The 22,315-nt window shown below is 44.4% G+C and overlaps 1 protein-coding gene across 1 annotated transcript in view; it reads right to left on the bottom strand.

Annotated features, from left to right (window-relative positions):
- Positions 1-15,577: 15,577 nt before the first annotated feature.
- Positions 15,578-22,315, bottom strand: part of LOC147111989 (copper-transporting ATPase 2-like) — a 122,401-nt gene continuing 115,663 nt past the window's right edge. Inside the window, 2 exon segments of the mRNA XM_085999439.1 lie at positions 15,578-21,167; positions 22,186-22,288. Of these exon segments, the coding sequence (XP_085855565.1) occupies positions 20,894-21,167; positions 22,186-22,288 (377 nt within the window). The 3' untranslated portion in view covers positions 15,578-20,893.

Raw genomic sequence — 22,315 nt, 5'->3', positions numbered from 1 at the left:
AACCCTATCGTGGTTCTGGGAGGGAGAAGGGGTGAGAGCAGAAGTGCAGGAAATGGAACGGACACGGTCGAGGGCTATGCCAACCATGGTAGAGGGGAATCCTCAGTTGAGGAAAAAGGAAGACATATCAGAAGCACTAGTATGGAAGGTGGCATCGTCAGAACAGATGCGGCGGAGACGGAGAAACTGGGAGAATGGAATAGAGTCCTTACAGGAAGCGGGGTGGGAGGAAGTGTAGTTCAGGTAGCTGTGGGAGTCAGTGGGTTTGTAGTGGATGCTTGTCGATTGCCTATCCCCAGAAATGGAGACAGAGAAGTCAAGGAAGAGAAGGGAAGAGTCGGAGATGGACCATGGGAAGGTGAGGGAAGGGTGGAAATTGGAAGCAAAGTGAATGAAATTTTCTAGTTCAGGGCGAGAGCAGGAAACGGCACCGATACAGTCATCAATGTACCAAAAAAGGTGAGGGAGGGGACGAGTAGAACTGGAACAAAGAATGTTCCACATATCCCACAAAAAGGCAGGCATAGCTAGGGCCCATGTGGGTTCCCATAGCAACACCTTTAATTTGGAGGAAGTGAGCGGAGTCAAAGGAGAAGTTATTCAATGTGAGAACAAGTTCAGCCAGGTGGAGGAGGGTGGTGGTGGATGGGGATTGGTTGGGCCGCTGTTCAAGGAAGAAGCGGAGCACCCTTAGGCCGTCCTGGTGGGGGATGGAGGTGTAGAGGAATTGGACGTCCATAGTGAAAAGGGACGGGTGGGGCCAGGAAACTGGAAACTGTTAAAGTGACAGAGGGCGTCGGAAGAGTCACGAATGTAGGTGGGAAGACTGGACAAGGGGAGAAAAAGTGTGGAGATAGGAAGAAATCAGTTCCATGGAGCAAGAACAGGCTGAAACGATGGGTCTACCAGGCAGTCCTGTTTGTGTATCTTGGGAAGGAGGTAGAAGCGGGCTGTGCGGGGTTGGGGGACTATGAGGTTGACAGCCATGGAGGGAAGATCTCCAGAGGAGATGAGGTCAGTGACAGTCTTGGAAACAATGGCTTGATGATTGGTAGTGGGTTCCTGGTCCAGGGGGAAGTAGACGGAGATGTCGGAGAGTTGGCGTTCAGCCTCTGCACGGTAGAGGTCGGTTCGCCAAACAACAGCACCACCCTTGTCAGCAGGTTTAATGACAATGTTAGGGTTGGATTGGAGAGAACGGAGTGCTGCAAGTTCAGAGAGATGTAGGCTGGAGTGAGTGAGGGGAGCAGAGAAATTGAGACGGCCGATGTCACGCCGGCAGTTAGCAATGAATTAAACTTATGTCTGACTTCTTTCTCCTAACATCCTTATTTTATAATGTGCACCTCTGGTATTTGAACCTTTCATCATAGCAAATAATTTTCCCTAAATTAATATTGCCAATTCCCTTCATAATCTTCAATTAGGTCACCTCAAATTCGCCTCTTTTCTCATACAATGAGCCCAGCTTCTGTAACCATTCCTCAGTATAGATTTCTGATACGTGAAATCGCCTGCCTTGCTCATATCTGGACCCTCTCAAGAACAATAAAATCCTTTCCCTGATTAGATGACCAGAACCATGCACAGTACTTGAGATTATACAGAACTCCTTCTAGGATGCCTGAACCTACAAATTTCAGAGTTTTTGCTTGAAAAAGTATGCTATTTTAACTGAAACAGTTAGTCAGGCCCACCAGGGAGTACAGCATTCAGCTACCCATTCCTATGTTTTCACACATTGATGGTTGCAGTGTGCAAGAGTTTTTATTTCCAGTACACTTAGATAATTGACAGTGAAATTAAGGTCCTTGTTCAATCTCAGAAATTATCTGAACTTCAATCAAGCTTATAGTTTAGATCAACAACAGAATTACAGCTTTGTAACTCAGTGCCAACAATCCATCACAATCTATTTAAGGTACAATGTTACCATAAACCGTTACTTTGTTTAATTTGTAATACTAGTTATCACCACTGAATAAGAAACAGATCACTGTGATATTCAAGAAAAACTTCAGACACTTCAATAATACTGTCTTTTCTTCCATGAAGAAATAATGTGATTTTCAAATTATGTAACACTGCTACAAGGCTATAACTGTAGCTTCCCAGCAATAATTTAAATGATTAAATTCAGATTCTCTACACACCGTTTTTCTTCACATTTAGATTTGGGTGTCAGCATGTGTTATTTGGTGCTATCGGCTAAGTCTTCAAACCACACCACTATTTTGTGACACAGTTCCATCAATTTAACAGTAGATGCTGATTATACTTCGTATTAAACAGTCTGCATCCAGCCCCTTCCTGGTTTGCTATGGGTGATAAGTGGCCCGATATTAATTTTCTTAAAATGGGTGAGCTGTTTGTGGAGGTGCGACAGGCGGCGGCAGCTCACCAAAATAATATTAATGAGCCCGAGGCCCAATTCCAGGCCAAAAACAGGTGATTAGTGACCATTTACTGAAGGTATCTAGTCATTGAAGAGTTGGTACAAATAAGGCTAAATAATAATAGTGCACCTCAAGGGCATTTGAGTGTAAATTGAAAAAGCTATTCTAACCTTGTATTGATGAGGTTGTATTGGAATATTTTGTGCAGTATTGACTTTACATTCAAAATGTTATATTACAAAAGCAAAATACTGCAGATGCTGGAAATCTGAAATAAAAATGGAAAATGCTGGAAATACTCAGGTGGTCAGGCAGCATCTGTGGAGAAAAAAGCGGGGCAGAGGTTATGCTCTGAAATTGTTGAACTCTATGTTGAGTCCAGAAGGCTGTAACGTGCCTAACCGAAAGATGAGGTGCTGTTCCTCGAGCTTACATTGAGCTTCATTGGAACAGTGTAAGAGGCCGAGGACAGTGAGGTCTGAGTGGGAGTGGAGCGGTGAATTAAAGTGACAGGCAACCGGAAGCTTGGGGTCACCCGTACGGACTGAACGGAGGTGTTCTGCAAAGCAGTCACCCAATCTGTGTTTGGTCTCCCCAATGTAGAGGAGACCGCATCGTGAGCAGCGACTACAGTATACTAAATTGCAAGAAGTACAAGTAAATCGCTGTTTCACCTGGAAGGAGTGTTTGGGGCCCTGGACGGTGGGGAGGAGGTAAAAGGGCATGTGTTGCATCTCCTGCGCTTGCACGGGAAGGTGCCAGGCGACGGGGAAGGAGTGTCAGGGGTGATAGAGGAGTGGACCAGGGTGTCTCGCAGGGAGCAGTCCCTTTGGAATGCTGAAAGGGGAGGTGAGGGGGAAGATGTGTTTGGTGGTGGGATCACGCTGGAGGTGGCAGAAATGGCGGAGGATGATCCATTGAATGTGGAGGCTGGTGGGGTGAAAGGTGAGGACAAGGGGAACCCTATCGTGGTTCCGGGAGGGAGGGGAAGGGGTGAGAGCAGAAGTGCGGGAAATAGAATGGACACGGTCAAGGGCCGTGTCAACCACAGTAGAGGGGAATCCTCGGTTGGGGAAAAAGGAAGACACATCAGAAGCACTAGTATGGAAGGTGGCATCGTCAGAGCAGATGCGGCGGAGACGGAGAAACTGGGAGAATGGAATGGAGTCCTTACAGGAAGCAGGGTGGGAGGAAGTGTAGTCCAGGTAGCTGTGGGAGTCAGTGGGCTTGTAGTGAATGTTTGTCAATAGCCTATCCCCGGAGATGGAGACAGAGAAGTCGAGGAAGGGAAGAGTCGGAGATGGACCATTTGAAGGTGAGGGAAGGGTGGAAATTGGAAGCAAAGTGAATGAAATTTTCTAGTCCAGGGCGAGAGCAGGAAACGGCACCGATACAGTCATCAATGCACCGGAAAAAGAGGTGAGGGAGGGGACCGGAGTAGGACTGCAATAAAGAATGTTCCACATAACCCACGAGGCTCCTCCATCGCTACATCCTGGGTCCCCATACCTTCCTGACTTGCGGTCACACCCTCCTGTCCCTGACCATTGACTAACTCTAAAGTACAACTTAACCTAATGTGTGTGAATGTCTCCTGGATCAAAGTGTTCAGGTAACTCTCCCCCCTCCCTGATGCCCCGCAATACCTTCAGGAAAGGAAGTGAGGAGAGATTAACTGAAAAAGGGAAAAAGATTGTTCTATAACATTTACTGAAGTTGGTTTTGGGCAGTAGCACAAAATGGGCGATAGTGAATCGACAGCCTGTTTTACAACATGTTGATTTCCTTTTCCATTGGCTTAAGGATATTAAAAAGCTCCTGTTTATGTTATATTGCTCGGTTACTTTGTAATATGTTGAGTGACTGGAATGTTTGAATTTTTTCATTTAAGTATATTAGTGTGTACCAGTGGACTTTGTGCTTTTCTAAACACAAAGGGGCGAATTTCTGCGGGAGTTCTCCTGATCGTCAGCTGTAATTTCGATGTTTATGTGATTTCTATCCAGGATTTCTGTGGTTCTTCCACCAAACAGCGGGTGGACGGGAAATTCACCCCCAAATTGTATTTTAAATTCCAAACACGTTTTTCCTGTGTTCTATATATGCATTCCTTTATTTGATTTACTGATCAATACCAGCATCAGTACTAAAATAACAAAATAAATCTTTGACATTTAACTTTCATTAGTTGGCACTAATTTTGTTCCAGATTTCCAGTTACTGCAACCTTATCACTCGTCTTTCTCTAGATGTAAAATGTCCTTTCCTGGTCCTCAATCGTTAACTTCTATTTAGCCTATAAAGAACAGGAATAGGTCAACTTGCATGATTGCACACAACATTTAGGCTCGTCAAGTATATAGTCAGTTCTCCGCTGCTGAAACAGCAGTGTGGGAGTACCTTCACCACACAGATTGCAGTGGTTCAAGAAGGTGGCTCACCACCACCTTCTCAACGGCTATTAGGGATGGGCAATAAATGCTGGCCTTGCCAACGACGCCCACATCCCAGGAACGGTTAAATAGAAACAGCCAAAATATGCCAGTGCACTGCAAATTCTAATTTGTTTCTGTATCTAGCAACTGGGGAGGGTGAGAGAGGCAGAAAATTACCTGTCTCCACTCTCGTTGTCCTCCCACATGTCCTCCTGGTCTTGTCCTCCCACATGGCCAGTTTAATTGTTTGTGCCTTAACTGAGTTTTCTTAGTTGACCATATTAATTTGTTGAAAATTAAAAATGGGAGTTGAAAAAAATCTGTATGGCATGTTAGATTTTACAGTTCTGTTAGATTTTATTTGGAAAAGCTCAAATTAAGCTTTTAGTAATGTGCATAGCAGAGCTGTTCCAGGATGGTAGGCAGGTCTGGTGGTTAAGGCAGACAGATAGCTGAAACCTACCTGAATCTAAACATTTGAATTCAGTTTAAAAACCTCAGGAAATAAAAAGTTGGCATCAGTAAAAAAAAGTGATCATGAAGCTGATTGTTGTAAAAATCCATTGGTTCATTACTGTCCTTTAGGAAAAGGAACCTGCTGTCCTTACCCGGTCTGGCCTATATGTGACTTCAGTCCCACACAGATGTGATTGACTCTTAACTGTTGTCTGAAGTGGCCTTGCAAACCAGTCAGTTGTATCAAACCACTACAACGAATATCTTCACCATACGGGCTGCAGCAGTTCAAGAAGCTGGCCCACCACCAGTGCCTGAGGGCAATTAGGGATGGGTAATAAATGCCAGTGTTGCCCACATCCGGAGAATGAATAAAAAAAGGTCACCTGTGTCATTGCTTATGGTGAGTCAGAGGTTTTGTAAGAATAGGGGCGTTATACCAAGTACTATTACAAGGGACACTGACTTATAGCCCTGAGAAATAGAAACACTGAGAAAGGAAGCCCAGGGTCTGCCATTACTAGTGCTAAGTTTCAAAGGAGTACATGTTCTGCACATCATTAATAGATAGATACAGATATAAAAAAAGATTTTGTTTGCAGTGAGTGCCAATGACAGTATCGTGGGAACTGGCTTAAAATTCAATGCATTTCAACAATTATCATTTCAACTATTTACATCAGCCTAGGTAGCTCACTGTAGAACTCTGTCATACTCTTAGCCAAAGGACTGGGGGGGGGTGGGGGAGGGAGGGGAAGGGAAGAAATAAAATAACTTGCACGTATAGAATCATCAGATGATACAGCACAGAAAGAGGCCATTCAGCCCATCATGCCTGTGCCAGCTCTTTGGTAGAGTTATTACATAGGATATACGGCACAGAAACAGGTAATTCGGCCCAACCAGTCCACACGAGCCTCCTCCCGTCTTTCCTCATCTAAATCTATCAGCATAACCCTCTATTCCCTTCTCCTCTCATATGCTTGTCCAGCCTCCCCTTAAATGCATCTATGCTTTTCGCTTCAACCACTCCCTGTGGTAGCGAGTTCCACATTCTCACCACTCTTTGGGTAAAGAAGTTTCTTCTGAATTCCCTATTGGATTTCTTGGTGACTATCTTATATTGATGGCCTCTAGTTATGCTCTTCCCCACATTCTCTCTGTATCTACTCTATCAAAACCTTTCATAATTTTAAAGACCTCTATTAGGTCACCCCTCAGCCTTCTTTTTTCAAGAGAAAAGAGACCCTGCCTGTTCATCCTTTCCCGATATATATACCCTTGCATTTCTCGTATCATCCTTGTAAATTTTCTCTGCACCCTCTCCAGTGCCTCTATATCTTTGTTATAATATGGCGGCCAGAACTGTATGCAGTACTCCAAGTGTGGTCTAACCAAGGTTTGATACAGGTTTAGCACAACTTCCCTACTTTTCAATTCTATCCCTCGAGAAATAAATCCTAGTGCTTGGTTTGCTTTTTTTATGTCCTTGCTAACCTGTGTCACAACTTTTAGTGATTTGTGTATTTGTACACCGAGATCCCTTTGTTCCTCTACCCCACCTAGCCTCACACCCTCTTTTCTTCTTAGGCAGCCCCTCGGAACCGAGGATGACTTGCTTCCACATTAAAAATGAGTTCGCTGGTGACTGATGAGTCCAATGCGGGACCTACAGTCTCTGTCATAGGTGGGGCAGACGGTGGTTGAAGGGGCGGGTGGGTGGGATGCTTGGGTTGACGTGCGCTCCTTGCGCTTGGCTTCCGCTTGCTCCCGGCGAAGATACTCGAGGTGTTCGACGCCTTTCCGGATGCTTCTCCTCCACTTTGTGCGGTCTTGGGCCAGGGATTCCCAGGTGTCGGTGGGGATGTTACACTTTTTCAAGGAGGCTTTGAGGGTGTCCTTGAAGCGTTTCCTCTGCCCACCTGGGGCTCTCTTGCCGTGCCGGAGCTCCGAGTAGAGCGCTTGTTTTGGGAGTCTCGTATCGGGCATGCGGACAATGTGACCCGTCCATTGGAGCTGATTGAGCGTGGTCAGAGCTTCGATGCTGGGGATGTTGGCCTGAGCAAGAACACTGACGTTGGTGCACCTATCCTGCCAATGCATTTGCAGGATCTTGCGGAGGCAGCGCTGGTGGTACCTCACACCCTCTAAGTATTAAGTGACCTCCCTATTTTTCCTACCAAAATATACCTCATATTTATCTGTGTTGAACTTCATTTGCCAATTATATGCTCATTCTGCAAGTTTATTAATGTCCTCCTGTAATTTGTTGAAGCCCTCTGTTATCTGGTAGGTGCAGTCGAAGAAGCCTTGGCGAGTTGCTGCAGTGAATCGTTGGTGGATGGGGTGCCAATCAAGTGGGCTGCTTTGTCCTGGATGGTGTTGAGCTCCTTGCGTGTTGCTGGAGCTGCACTCATTCAGGCAAGTGGAGAATATTCCATCACACTCCTGACTTGTGCCTTGTAGATGGTGGAAAGGCTTTGGGGAGTCAGGAGGTGAGACACTCGCCGCAGAATACCGAGCCTATGACCTGCTCTTGTAGCCACAGTATTTATGTGGCTGGTCCAGTTAAGTTTCTGGTCCATGGTGACCCCCAGGATGTTGATGGTGGGAGATTCAGCGATGGTAATGCCATTGAATGCCATGGGGCGGTGGTTAGACTCTCTCTTGTTGGAGATAGTCATTGCCTGGCACTTGTGTGGCGCGAATGCTACTTGCCACTTATCAGCCCAAGCCTGAACATCATCCAGGTCATGCTACATGAGGGCACTGACTGCTTCATTATCTGAGGAGTTTCCCTTTCTTATTCCCTGTTTTAGATCTCCTGTGTACTGTCTGTACTCAGCTTGGTTCTCTACTGTATTATGAACCTTACATTTGTCATAAGCTGCTTTTTTCTGTCTCAGATAGAGCCTTTCACGACTTCAGGATGCTTCAAAGCACTTTACAGCCAATGAAGCACTTTTGAAGTGTAGTCACTGTTAGTGTTTAAATAAAACTATTTATTTAAAAAATGATAAATGGAAAAGAAAAAAAGTGTTCCTTTCAACTTTTCCCACTCCAACTTTCTACATCTCCCAAATGTATTTCCAAAGGTACCATTTCACCCATACTCCCTGTGTGTGTAGTTCCCCGTTGGGCATGCAAGATCATGGAATTACCACTGTGGCAGTTTTTGGTGAGTATAAAATCCAGTGTACAAGAAACATTTTCAGCCAGAATCTTGGGCTCATAAGGCTGAGGGTGCAAGCGATCTTCTGACACTCAGCCACCCAACAGGAATGTCATGGGTTCGGCTTTTACACTGGTACTTCGTCATAGAGTCATAACGGCACAGAAGGAGGCCATTCAGCCCATCGAGTCCGTGCCGGCTCTCTGTAGAGCCATCCAGTCAGTCCCATTACCTTGCTCTATCCCCATAGCCCTGCAAGTTTATTTCCCTCAAGTGCCTATGCAGTCTCCCCTTGAAAACATTGAGCGTCTCCACTTCCACCACTTCCATCAGCAATGAATTCCAGGTCCTCACCACTCGCTGCGTAAAAAAGTTTTTCCTCACATCTCCCCTGTATCTCTTGACCAAAACCTTAAATCTGTGTCCCCTAGTCCTTGTACCATCAACTAGTGGGAACAGCCTTTCTCCGTCTAGCCTATCCAAACCCATCATAATCGTGTACACCTCTATCAAATCACCCCTCATCCTCCTTTGCTCTAATGAAAACAAATCCAGCTTCTCCAACCTGCCCTTGTAGCCAAGATCCCCCATCCCCGGAACCATTCTGGTAAATCTCCTCTGCACCCTCTCAAGGGCCTTCGCACCCTTCCTAAAAAGTGTGGTGACCAGAACTAGGCACAATACTCCAGTTGTGGCCTACCCAGCGCTTTATAAAGGTTCAGCATAACTTCTCTACTTTTGTACTCAATACCTCTATTTATGAAGCCCAAGATCCCATATGCTTTGTTAACCACTCTCTCAATATGTCCTGCCACCTTCAGGGACCTATGCACATTAACTCCCAGGTCCCTCTGTCCCTGCACACTCTTTAAAACTGTGCCATTAAGTGTATATTACCTCTCCCTGTTCCTTCTGCCAAAATGCATCACCTCACATTTCTCTGTATTAAATTCCATCTGCCACTTGTCTGCCCATTCTGCGAGCCTTTCTATGTCCTGTTGCAGTCGATTGGTATCATCACTGTTTGCCACACCCCCAAGTTTGGTGTCATCGGCAAATTTAGAAATTCTACTCTGTATTCCAATATCCACGTCATTTATATATATCAAAAAAAGCAGTGACCCCAGCACTGACTCTTGGGGAACACCACTATTTACCATCCTCCAGTCTGAAAAACAGCCATTTACCACAACTCGCTGTTTTCTGTCCTTAAGCCAATTCCTTATCTAAGCTGCCACTGACCCATTTATTCCATGAGCCTCAATTTTGTTAACCAGCCTTCTATGTGGTACTTTGTCAAACGCCTTCCGGAAATCCATATACACAACATCCATTGCATTCCCTTCATCAATCCTCTCTGTTACTTCATCAAAAAATTCAATTAGTCAAACACGATCTGCCTTTCACAAATCCGTGTTGGCTCTCCTTAATTAGCTTAAACCTCTCCAAGTGCCCATTAATTTTTTCCTTGATTATTGTTTCTAAAACGTTACCAACCACTGATGTTAAACTGTCAGGCCTGTAGTTACTAGGATTGTCCTTACACCCTTTTTTGAACAATTGTGTCACATTTGCCACTTTCCAATCCTCAGGCACCGCCCCCCCCCCCCCGGGGCAGATTGGAAAATTTTGGAAAGCCTTTCCGCTATCTCCTCGCCCAATTCCCTTAGCAACCAGGGATGCAAGTCATCTTGACCAGTCAACTTGTCTACTCTATGCATACCCAGCCTTTCTAGTACAGCCTGACTATCAATTTTCACCCCTTCTATTGCCTCTACCGATATTTTGTCAGCATCCACCTCCTTAGTACACACTGATACAAAGTACTCATTGAGTCTGCTAGCCTTGCCCTGCACCTCTAAGCATGTATCACCTTCTTTGTCTCCAATAGGCCCCACCCGCCTCTTACTACCCGCTTACATGCCGGTAGAATATTTGGATTTCTTTTTGTTAACCGCCATTCTACTCTCATATTCTCGCTTTGCCAATCTTATTTTCATCTTCACATCCCCTCTCAACTTATTGTATTTGGTCTGGTTCTCCCTTGAAGAATTCACCTGACATGCATCATACACCCTTTTTTTTGTTTCATCATCTTCTCTATCACCCTAGTCATCCAAGGAGCCCTTGCTTTGGTTCCTTTACCCTTCCCTCTTGTTGGAATGTACCTAGCCTGTACTTGGAACATCTCCTCCTTAAAAGATCACCCATTGTTCCGTTACAGTTTTTCCTGTCAGCCTTTGGTTCCATTTTACCCTGGCTAGGTCCTTTCGCATCCCATTGAAGTTAGCCCTATTCCAGTTTAGAAGTTCCACTCTAGATTGTTCCATGCTCCTCTCCATTGCTAATCTAAAACTTATACATAGATACATACATAGAAGATAGGAGCAGGAGTAGGCCATTCGGCCCTTCGTGCCTGCTCCGCCATTCGATGAGATCATGGCTGATCCTTTAATTCAGTATCCCGTCCCCGCCTTCTCTCCGTAACCCTTAACCCCTTTTGCCCGTAGAAATATATCTAATTCCCTCTTAAATATATTTAATGAGCTGGCGTACACTGCCCTCTGTGGCAATGAGTTCCACAGGTTCACCACTCTCTGAGTGAAGAAATTCCCCCTCATCTCTGTCCTAAATGGTTTAGCCCTTATCCTTAAATTATGTCCTCTAGTTCTGTTCTCACCCGCCAAGGGAAACATTCCTTCTGCATCCAGTCTGTCTAGACCTGTCAGAATTTTATACACTTCTATGAGGTCCCCTCTCAATCTTCTAAACTCCAGTGTGTACATCCCTAAACTACATAGTCTCTCCTCATAGGTCATTCCCGCCATTCCTGGTATCAGCCTGGTGAATCGCCGCTGCACCCCCTCCATGGCAAGAACATCCTTCCTCAGATGAGGCGACCAAAACTGTACACAGTACTCGAGGTGTGGTCTCACCAGTGCCCTGTACAGCTGCAGCAAGGTATCCCTGTTCCTGTATTCTAACCCTTTTGCTATGAAGGCCAGCATACCGTTTGCCTTCTTGACCGCCTGTTGCACCTGCATGCTCGCCTTCAGTGACTGGTGTACAAGAACACCCAGGTCTCTCTGTACTTCCCCCTCTCCCAATCTATTGCCATTTAAATAATAATTTGCCCTCCCGTTCCTGCACCCAAGGTGGATAACTTCGCACTTGTCCACATTATAGTGCATCTGCCATTTATCCGCCCAATCGCCCAGTCTGTCCAAATCGCTCTGGAGCTTCCTGGTCTCTTCCTCTGAGCCCACCCCCCCTCCTAGTTTAGTGTCGTCTGCAAATTTGGAAATGCTGCATCCGACTCCCTGATCCAGGTCATTAATGTAAATTGTGAACAGCTGGGGGCCCAGGACAGATCCCTGTGGTACCCCACTTGTTACTGCCTGCCATTCAGAAAATGAGCCGTTTATTCCAACTCTCTGTTTTCTATCTGACAGCCAGTTCCCTATCCACGCCAAAACTTTCCCCTTTATCCCATGAGCCTCAATTTTCCATGCTAATCTTTTATGTGGGACCTTATCGAAGGCCTTTTGGAAGTCCAGGTACACCACATCTACTGGCTCTCCCCCATCTATTCTACCAGTTACTCCCTCAAAAAATTCCAATAGATTAGTCAAGCACGATTTACCCTTTGTAAATCCATGTTGACTCTGTCCTATCCTGTCCCCATTTGCTAAGTGCTCCGCTATTTCATCCTTAATGATGGACTCCAGCATTTTGCCCACAACTGATGTAAGGCTTACAGGTCTGTAATTACCTGCTTTTTCCCTACCCCCCTTTTTGAATAGTGGGGTAACGTTAGCTACCCTCCAATCCATCGGCACTGTTCCCGAGTCTAATGAATTCTGAAAAATCATCCTTAGTGCATCCGCTATCTCTAGGGCCACCTCCTTCAGTACCCTAGGATGCATGTCATCAGGCCCTGGGGATTTGTCCACCTTCAATCCCCCTAGCTTCCTTAACACCATATCCTTAGAGATATTGATTTGCGTCAGTTCCTCCTTTGCCAATGTCCCTATTTTTCCCGATATCCCAGGGAGGTTTTTTGTGTCTTCCTTCGTAAAGACTGACCCAAAGTATGCATTTAGTTGATCTGCCATTTCCTTATTTCCCATTATATATTCCCCCGTATCTGACTGCAATGGACCAACTTTGGTTTTCACCAGTCTTTTCCTTTTGATATATTTATAAAAGCTTTTGGATACAATGATCACTCGTACCCAAGTGTTCTCCCACAGACACTTGGTCGACCTGGCCCACCTCATTCCCCAGCACCAGATCCAGCAATGCTTCCTTCCTAGTTGGGCCAAGGATATACTGGTCAAGGAAATTATTCTGAAAACATTTCAGAAATTCCTCCCCCTCCTTTTCCTTTACCCTAGCATTATCCCAATCGATATTTGGGTAATTAAAGTCCCCCAATATCACCATTCTATGGGCTAAAAATTGAATAGCGCCCCATTTGGGGCACTAACTTCGCCAGGGCGCTGCTTTTAACGCCCCAGAAAAATTAGCGTCCCCCGCGCCTTAAATTGAGTGGTAGTGCCCCCAAGAGGGAAGCAGGGCGCTACTGGAAATGCCCCGCATCCCTCTTGGGGCACTGCGAGGGAATATCGCGGAGCTACGTGCCACAGGCAAGTGGCCAGCAACAAAAATGGCCGCACCGCACCTCGCCTTTAAATTGCGCCTCCCCGGCCACAGGTAGGCCCCCCTGACTCCGTCGGACATAGCGTCCGGCGGTAAGTCTGGGGCACACCCAAAGGTCGTGCACGGTGATGATGTCATCGGCGGCGGTGCAGTGCTGCCGGGTGCTACTGCCGCCGGTAACCTCCCACTGAAGTTCGTGGGAGGCGCCACGCTCAAGCTCTAGTTGCTTTGCGCCCCATTAGCGCCCTTTTAGGCGCTAACGGGAGGCGCAAAGCAATCAAATTTTTACCCCTATAGCTCTTGCATATCTCTGTGATTTCCCTGCAGTACCTCCCTCTCACTATTTGGAGGCCTATAGAATACCCCCAATAGCGTGATCAAGAATACCCCCAATAGCGTGATCAAGAATACCCCCAATAGTGTGATCATACCCTTTTTGCTCCTCAACTCTAACCAAATGGATTCTGTCCTTGTCCCCTCAAGGACATCCTCCCTTTCCAACACTACAATGGATTCCTTAATCAGCACTGCCGCCCCACCTCCCTTTTTTCCATCCCTATCTTTTCTGAACATCTTGTACCCTTGAATATTAAATGCCCAGTCCTCACTATTTTTAAGCCACGTTTCCGTTATTGTCACATCATATTGCCACACGGCTAATTTTGCTTGTCGCTCACCAACCTTATTCATCACACTTTGTGCGTTTACGTGCATGCATTCTAAACCCATTTTTGAATTTTTTATAGTCTTTCTTAGTTTGCTCCTATCTAATATGGTACTACTACCCCCTCTAGTACTATCCAACACAATCACTCTTTTATGCACCTTATTCCTCTTTTCTACTCCTATATGCTGGTGCCCATCCCTATGCCAAGCTAGTTTAAACCCTTCCCAACAGCACTAACAAATCTCCCTGCGAGAATATTGGTCCCAGCTCTGTTGAGGTGTAACCCGTCCGGCTTGTACAGGTCCCACCATCCCCAGAAACGGTCCCAATGCCTCAAGAATCTAAAGCCCTCCCTCCTACACCATCTCTTCAGCCATGCATTCATCTGTTCTATCCTCCTATTCCTGTACTCACTAGCACGTGGCACCGGGAGTAATCCAGAGATTACTACCTTTGAGGTCCTGCTTTTTAATCTCTCTCCTAGCTCCCTAAACTCTGCCTGCAGGACCTCATCCCTCTTCCTACCTATGTCGTTGGTACCGATATGGACAACGACCTCTGGCTGTTCACCCTCCCCCCTCAGAGTGTCCTGCAGCCGCTCAGTGACATCCTTGATCCTGGCACCAGGGAGGCAACATACCATCCTGGAGTCACGTCTGCGGCCACAGAAACACCCGTCTGCTCCCCTAACTATTGAATCCCCTACCACTATTGCTCTTCTCTTTTTTCTCCCCTCCTGTGCAGCTGAGCCACCCATGGTGCCGTGGACTTGACTCTGGCTGCACTTCCCAGAGGAACCATCACCCTCACCAGTACTCAGAACAGAATACTGGTTGGAGAGCGCGATGCACTCCAGAGACTCCTGCACTACCTGCCTGGTCCTCCTCTTCTGTCTGGTGGTCACCCACTCTCTCTCTGCCGGCATACTTCTAAGCTGCGGGGTGACCACCTCTAGAAACGTGCTATTCCCGTAACTCTCAGCCTCGCGGATGCACTGCAGTGACATAGCCGCCGCTCAAGCTCCGAAACTCGAGTTGCTGTAGCTGGCGACACTTCCCGTACATGTGGTTGTCCAGGCTACATGAAGCGTCCAGGACTTCCCACATGGCACAGGATGTGCACTCCACGGGACTGAGCTGCCCTGCCATGCCTCTATTTAATAGACTAAGAACTAACCCAGCAGAAATAAACTTAAAACTTAACAAAAAACACTCCCCTGCTAATCAGCAATCAGCTCTTTCACTCTATTTAATAGGCTATTAACTAACTTAGCAGTAATAAACTTAAAAAAATACACTCACCAGCTACTCACCAATCAGCTCCTTCCCTTGTGCCGATGCCACTTTTTCCAAAAACTGCCTCTGTTGAGATGCTGCCGCTCGGGACTGCTCCTTTTAACTGCTGGCTCTCACTGTGCTCCCACCAGGTCCACTCCTTCCGGTGCTGCTCCCGCTCTCGGCGCTCTTTGTGCCGCTCCTCCCGCTCTCTTTGTGGTTTAATGTTTTAAAAATACTGACATTAAAATTTCTTATCTCTTAATGTTGACAATTCTGAGAGACACAGTGGGGAATATGCACAAACCCCAGAACGTCAGTGAACATATAATACTTAAGTGAACATATACTAAAATGCCTTGGTGGCTAAAAAATGACTCACTTTGTCACACTTAAAATCACTGCTTCAAGTTACTGATGTTGGGATTCTCTGACATCTACACAAAATGTCTTGGTGGCACATTGCTGTAAATGGGTGATTGCTATCTTCAACAGTAAAATAAAGTCATCCAGAATAAAACAAAAAGACATTAATGCTTTATTTGATTCCACTATATTTACATTTCATAGCAACATCTGGTACATGCAATTAGATAAAAAGAAACATTAAACAGACATTGTTTGATCAGAGTAAATTTCATTCCATGTGTAACACTGCTGCCAATATTTTGAGCTTAAGGAGCTTGTCTTTGTAACAGTGATAAAGACAGCAAATTGTTTTTCAATACCATTTCTACTTACTGCAAATATGCACTTTCAGTTACATATTATGCCTTCTATATAATGTATATGATTACGACTTGGACACCATTATGGCCTTTTTAAAAAAAACTAAAATTGTAACTGGAAAAATGGTGTGCATTTCATACACAATTGAAATTTATCATTCAGATTTCATATGACAGTTGTTTCTTTGCCATGCAAATTTTTAAAAGCTGCTGTGACATAACATTTCAGAAGCTTCATTTTTCCACCCAAAGATTCTTGCATCTAATTCAATAAGTCAGCTTTCAACATTAAGAGAGAGTAACAAATAAAAAACCCAAAAGTTTCATCCTCCTTTAAATAAAGGAGACTACGATGGTATGAGGCGTGAGTTGGGTAGGATTGATTGGGGAATGTCACTCAAAGGGTTGACGGTGGATGGGCAATGGCAAACATTCAACGATCGCATGGATGAACTACAGAATTTGTTCATCCCAGTTTGGCATAAAAATAAAACAAAAAAGGTGACTCAACCGTGGCTAACAAGGGAAATTAGGGATAGCATAAGATCCAAGGAGAGGACATATAAATTGGCCAGAAAAAGCAGTAAACCTGAGGATTGGGAGCAGTTTAGGATCCAAAGGGATTATTTAATAGGGGGAAAATAGAGTATGAGTGTAAGCTTGCAAGGAACATAAAAACTGACTGTAAAAGCTTTTATCGAAAAGAATGTGAAGAGAAAAAGATTGGTGAAGTCAAGCGTAGGTCCCTTGCAGTCAGAATCAGGGGAATTTATAATGGGGAACAAAGAAATGGCAGACCAATTAAATACATACTTTGGTTCTGTCTTCACAAAGGAGGACACAAATAACCTCCCAAAGATGTCGGGGAACATAGGGTCTAATGAAAGGGAGGAACTGATAGAAATCAGTATTTGTAGGGAAATGGTGTTAGGGAAATTGATGGGATTGAGGGCCGATAAATCCCCAGGGCCTGATAATCTACATCCTAGGGTACTTAAGGAAGTGGCCCTAGAAATAGTAGATGCATTGCTGGTCATCTTCCAAAATTCTATAGACTCTGGAACAGTACCCATGGATTGGCAGGTAATGTTACCCCACTGTTCAAAAAGGGTGGTAGAGAGAAAACGGGGAATTACAGACCGGTAAGCCGGACATCGGTAGTGGGGAAAATGCTAGAGTTCATTATAAAGGATGTAATAGCAGATCACTTGGAAAAAATTGACCGGATCGGACAAAGTCAACATGGCTTTACAAAAGGTAAATCGTGCTTGACTAATCTACTGGAATTTTTTGAGGATGTAACTGGTAAAATAGATAAGGGAGAACCAGTGGATGTGGTGTATTTGGATTTTCAAAAGGCGTTCGATAAGGTCCCGTATAAGAGATTAGCATGTAAAATTAAGGCACATGGGATTGGGGGCAAGGTATTGACTTGGATATTGGGGGCAAAGTATTGACTTGGATAGAGAACTGGTTGGCAGACAGAAAGCAAAGAGTTGGAATAAACAGCTCTTTTTCCAAGTGGCAGGCAGTGACTAGTGGGGTACCACAGGGATCGGTCCTTGGACCCCAGCTATTCACAATATATATTAATGATCTGGATGAGGGAACTAGATGTAATATCTCCAAGTTTGCAGACGACACAAAGCTGGGTGGGCGTGTGTGCTGTGAGGAGGATGCCGAGAAACTCCAGTATGATTTGGACAGGTTGGGTGATTGGGCAGAAGCATGGCAGATGCAATATAACGTGGATAAATACGAGGTTATCCACTTTGGTGTCAAAAATAGGAAGGCAGATTATTATATAAATGGCAATAGATTGGGAGAAGGTGAAGTGCAACGAGACCTGGGCGTTCTTGTGCACCAGTCGCTGAAAGTAAGCATGCAGGTGCAGCAGGCGGTTAAGAAGGCAAATGGTATGTTGGCCTTCGTAGCGAGAGGGTTTGAGTACAGGAACAAGGATGTCTTGCTGCAGTTGTACAGGGCCTTGGTGAGGCCACATCTTGAGTATGGTGTGCAGTTTTGGTCGCCTTATCTGAGGAAGGATGTTCTTGCCATGGAAGGAGTTCAGCGAAGATTCACCAGGCTGATACCTGGGACGGCAGGAATGACGCATGAGGAGAGATTGGGTCGATTGGGCTTGTACTCGCTGGAGTTTAGAAGAATGAGAGGGGATCTCATCGAAACTTATAAAATTCTAACCGGACTAGACGCTGGAAGAATGTTCCCGATGGTCAGGGAGTCCAGAACCAGGGGTCACAGGATAAGGGTAAGGGTAAGCCATTTAGGACAGAGATGAGGAGGAATTTCTTCACCCAGAGAGTGGTGAACCTGTGGAATTCTCTGCCAAAGGCGGCAGGAGAGGCCAATTCATTAAATATATTCAAGAAGGAGTTCGATATATTTCTTAAGGCTAAAGGGATCAAGGGATATGGAGAGAAGGCAGGAACAGGGTACTGAATTTGGATGATCAGCCATGATCTCATTGAATGGCGGAGCGGGCTCGAGGGGCTGAATGGCCTACTCCTGCTCCTATCTTCCTATGTTTCTACCCTAGAGAAAGGGTGGACCAGTCTAACTCAAACTTTTATACAATATCACTATATCAAATCAAACCTAAAGAAAATGCTTTATTTAAAAAAAAAATCTGCATCATAAGCTAAACAATAACAATGATCTTTGGAGATAAACTGCTTACATTGTTCTTGATGCATTTTTAAAAAGCTCAAACATCCACTGATTCTTAAAAAGGAACTTTGTGATTACAAAAATGTCAAATTGCAGAGTAAAAACCAGTATGTATAAAATTGATTTTTTTTATCAAAACAATTTATGCTCCATCAATAAATACCTTTAATTAGCTTACACCTAGAAAATCTGTATTTGCTACTGATATATTTTAAGGCATATACTATATTACTTCAAGGCTTATTCAATCATGCATCTGTACCTTATTTTATATATGGTGTAGAATTCAATTACCTTGAATGGCAACTGTGACTATAATATTGCCCCTATCTGCATGCTGAAAAGAAAAAGATGATATGAGCATAAGACAATAGAGCATGTCACTATTACCATAATGTGCACTTGAATGCACACATCGGCCCAGAAATTCGGGTCTCCACGGGTGAGTACGCACGAGGTACTCCCCCATAGGCCCAATGGAAGTGCCGGTTTCGTGCATGCACTGCGCAAGCACGGGAAACCGGAACTTCCGTTCCCTTAAAGGAAGGGGTTCAGAGGTTGAACGCATACGCCGGAGAGGCAGCGCGTGCGCATCGAACTTACGTTTTTTCTGCAGGGTTCTCCGGGAGGGCAAGTCTTCAGCAGTTACACTTTTAAAAAGCAAGCGCAAGGCCTGCTTTTAACAAGTGGTGAATTAATTAAAATTAAAACATTTTTTCCACAGGTTTATTATTTTTAAATACTTTAAAGAAAGGTAAGTTTATTTTTAGCCCCGTTAGAAAATGTAATTAATTTTTTCAAAAATTTAAATTATTGTTTAAAATAGTTATTTCATGTAATTTATAGTTATTTATTTAAAAAATGCAATAAAAAAATGTATTTGAAGTTTTAGTGATGTTTTGGGGCTTATAGTATTTAATAGGTTTGACAGCTCTTCCTGTCAAACTTATGAATGAAGCATTCCCTGCTACCATTGGCTCCCCATGGCCCACGTGATCCCAGGGGACGCATCGAACTAACTGCGCCCCTGGGATACGCAAGCACTGCGCGCCGGCAGTTGGAGGAGGCCCAGGATCGGAATCCCACGCGGGCCCACAGCTCAACGGCCGGCGCAGTAGGTAAGTGCAGGTCGGAGGCTGGCACCCGCGGGAAGCCTCCGACCCGAATTTCTGGGCCATTATGTGGTAATATTCCTACTCTTGTCGGCTTGCTGCTCAGTGTGATTTTGGAATGTCATCTATCCTGAAGCTGAAATTTGACCAGTTTTGAGGAATTTTGTGTATGTGGCAACGCAAATGATGTGCTGTAACTGTACCGTTATCACTCACAACAGCCAGTGGTTATCAGCATTCTATCGGCCAGTTTCAGACTCTGATGCAAAGTGTGCACACGCCTGTTGTTAAAAATTCATAATGGAATCAAAAATATCTCCAATGTCACATTCAGAAGTACTTTACTCCTTATTCTAAATTATCCTTCAGTGATTCATTTTGTGGTATTTTTTAAGTCAGGAATGCTGACAAAAGGAGAGGAAATGGCTATCTCCTTTCCTGATCTTCAGCCCTAGAACTAACTAGTAGGAGGCACGTACCCATCGGTAAAAAGCAGACTGTGAGTCCGTTTTTTTCATCCTTATTCATGAGTTTGACTCAGATCTCAACATGGCACAGCAGTTTTGAGTGTTAACTATTAAGGAAGAAAGTTTGGCTGATTTTTACAAACAGGACAATCTTTTTTTCTATCTGGCAACTTCAAAAAGGCATGATAGAAAGATATAAACATTGATATTAAGGATTTGTTGATTTAAAAAGTGACACAAAAATTAAGCCTTCAAGATTTCATGTTTCCATCAAGTAACATTTGCAGGAATTCACTCTGTTCATAATCTGTCACTGATTATTGCACAACAGGATTGGAGAAATGTACAGAACCACTGTTTGTCCTCTCATTCTTAAAGTCTAAGTAAAATATCAAAATTGTTTGGTTTTATTGAGGTTTTGTGCAGGCCAACCACCCACTTCAAACGAGTAAAGCCCCTAGCATTACTTCCCACATTACAACAGTGACTCCACTTCATTGGCTGTAAAGCGCTTTGAGATGTCCGGTGGTCGTGAATGGTGCTCTATAAATGCAAGTCTTTCTTTCTTTTCAGTACAAAATGGGTTTTTCCAAGCCTAAACCTCAGAAACTGCTGTTTGAGAACGGTTGTGTACTTTTGGTTCAAAACAAGTGAATATTAATGAAGCAGCTTAGTCTTCACCAATACATCGAGTACATCAAATAAGAATACATCTGCCTTGGACAGGGTCCAGTTTTGTTGCTGTCAGCCATTTAATGAGCTTCAAGTTGGACGGGCACAATATGGTCACAATGTTTAAAAATATATTTTCTCAATTCATAACCCTCATCAATGCCTTAGATACTATGCTCCTCATTTTGCTCTCCAACCAGCAGAGACCTTTTATCATGTTCCCCGTTTAGAGATATGCTCTGATTTGATCGCTTGTCAGAAGTCAGTGAGTTAAGAGATAATTGACTGATATGTCTTACTCGGTCCCAGGCATTGAGCCTTGGAGAATCTTGTCGCCTGTCATCCATTCCAATATGGATACTAATTTGCGATGGTGTAAGTTGCTTTATGCGGCTCTGTGCTCGAGATTCAAGCTTTTCTACATCTGGCTTCTTGTAGCTGCAATGGAGAACGGCAAGATGACAGAATATATGTAAATTATACTCAGAATTCCAGATAGGCAAACATACCATTTTAATCACTAAGTAGGTGTGATTATTTCAAATGGGCAAAATCAGTCAATCAAACACGGAGATTGCTCTCGGATTCTAAATTGTCTGATTCAAATTAATAGTGATAGGCACAGCACAACACGTTGGTTTTGTTTTCAATCATATTGCGGTCAGCGGTGAAGCAAGGGCATTTGCCGCTGGCCCTGAAGTAAGCTTCCCACAAATATCTTGCGATCTCTGTGGCGAGAAATTCGGCTTTTCCGACATGCAATTGTAACCAGTGTAGTTTAGAGGGATGGATTAGGTGTCAAGGGTACAGAGTTTGAAAATGGGGGCCGAAGATGGTCTTCCCAAAATTTAACTGGAGGAAATTGTGGCTCATCCCGGACTGGATGTTGGACAAGCAGTCTAACAACATAGAGGCAGTGGAAGGGTTGGCAACGTAGTGGAGGGGAGAGCTGGGTGTACTCAACATATATGTGGAACCTGACCCCATGTCTTTGGAAGATGTTGCCAAGGAGCAGCATGTAGATGAGGAAGAGGAGGGGACAAAGATGCTCCGTCTATGATTGGATAGGTAATAATGGAACCAAGCAGTCCCATTGAGCTGGACAATGGAGAAGGATGGTATGGTTAATCGCACCAAAGAGAGGTCGAGAAGGACGAGGAGCGATAATGCACCATGGTCACAGAGGATGTCGTTTGTAGCTTTGATTATGGCCATTTCAGTGCTGTAGCCTCCAATCCCATTTGTAACTACTTATCGAAAGGAGTTAATTGAAACAGCTTCACCTGTTCTGCTGTGAGTCAACATTGTTATCCACTACTTTTTCCTTTCAAAAAATAAAAATAAAATACATATTGGTATTTTAAATAGGTCACTTTGAATGGTCAACTTGTTTCTGAAATTAGTCCCTACTATTCATAGATTCAATACGGGGAAAATGTTATGTTCAGTTACTTACAGTCTTAGCAATAGTGATGAAACCACTACAGAAACAGAGGAAGCAGCCATTGCTGCAGAACCCATCCATGGCTGTAAAACTAGGCCTAATGGCAAAAACACCCCTAGAAAATTAGAAGCACATAGCATAT

Source organism: Somniosus microcephalus, chromosome 10 (assembly GCF_052327205.1).
Source record: "Somniosus microcephalus isolate GS21.2 chromosome 10, FLI_Smic_1.0, whole genome shotgun sequence".
NCBI lineage: Eukaryota > Metazoa > Chordata > Chondrichthyes > Squaliformes > Somniosidae > Somniosus > Somniosus microcephalus.
The sequence above is the reverse complement of the archived record's forward strand: the minus strand, read 5'-3'. Positions and strand labels throughout refer to the sequence as shown.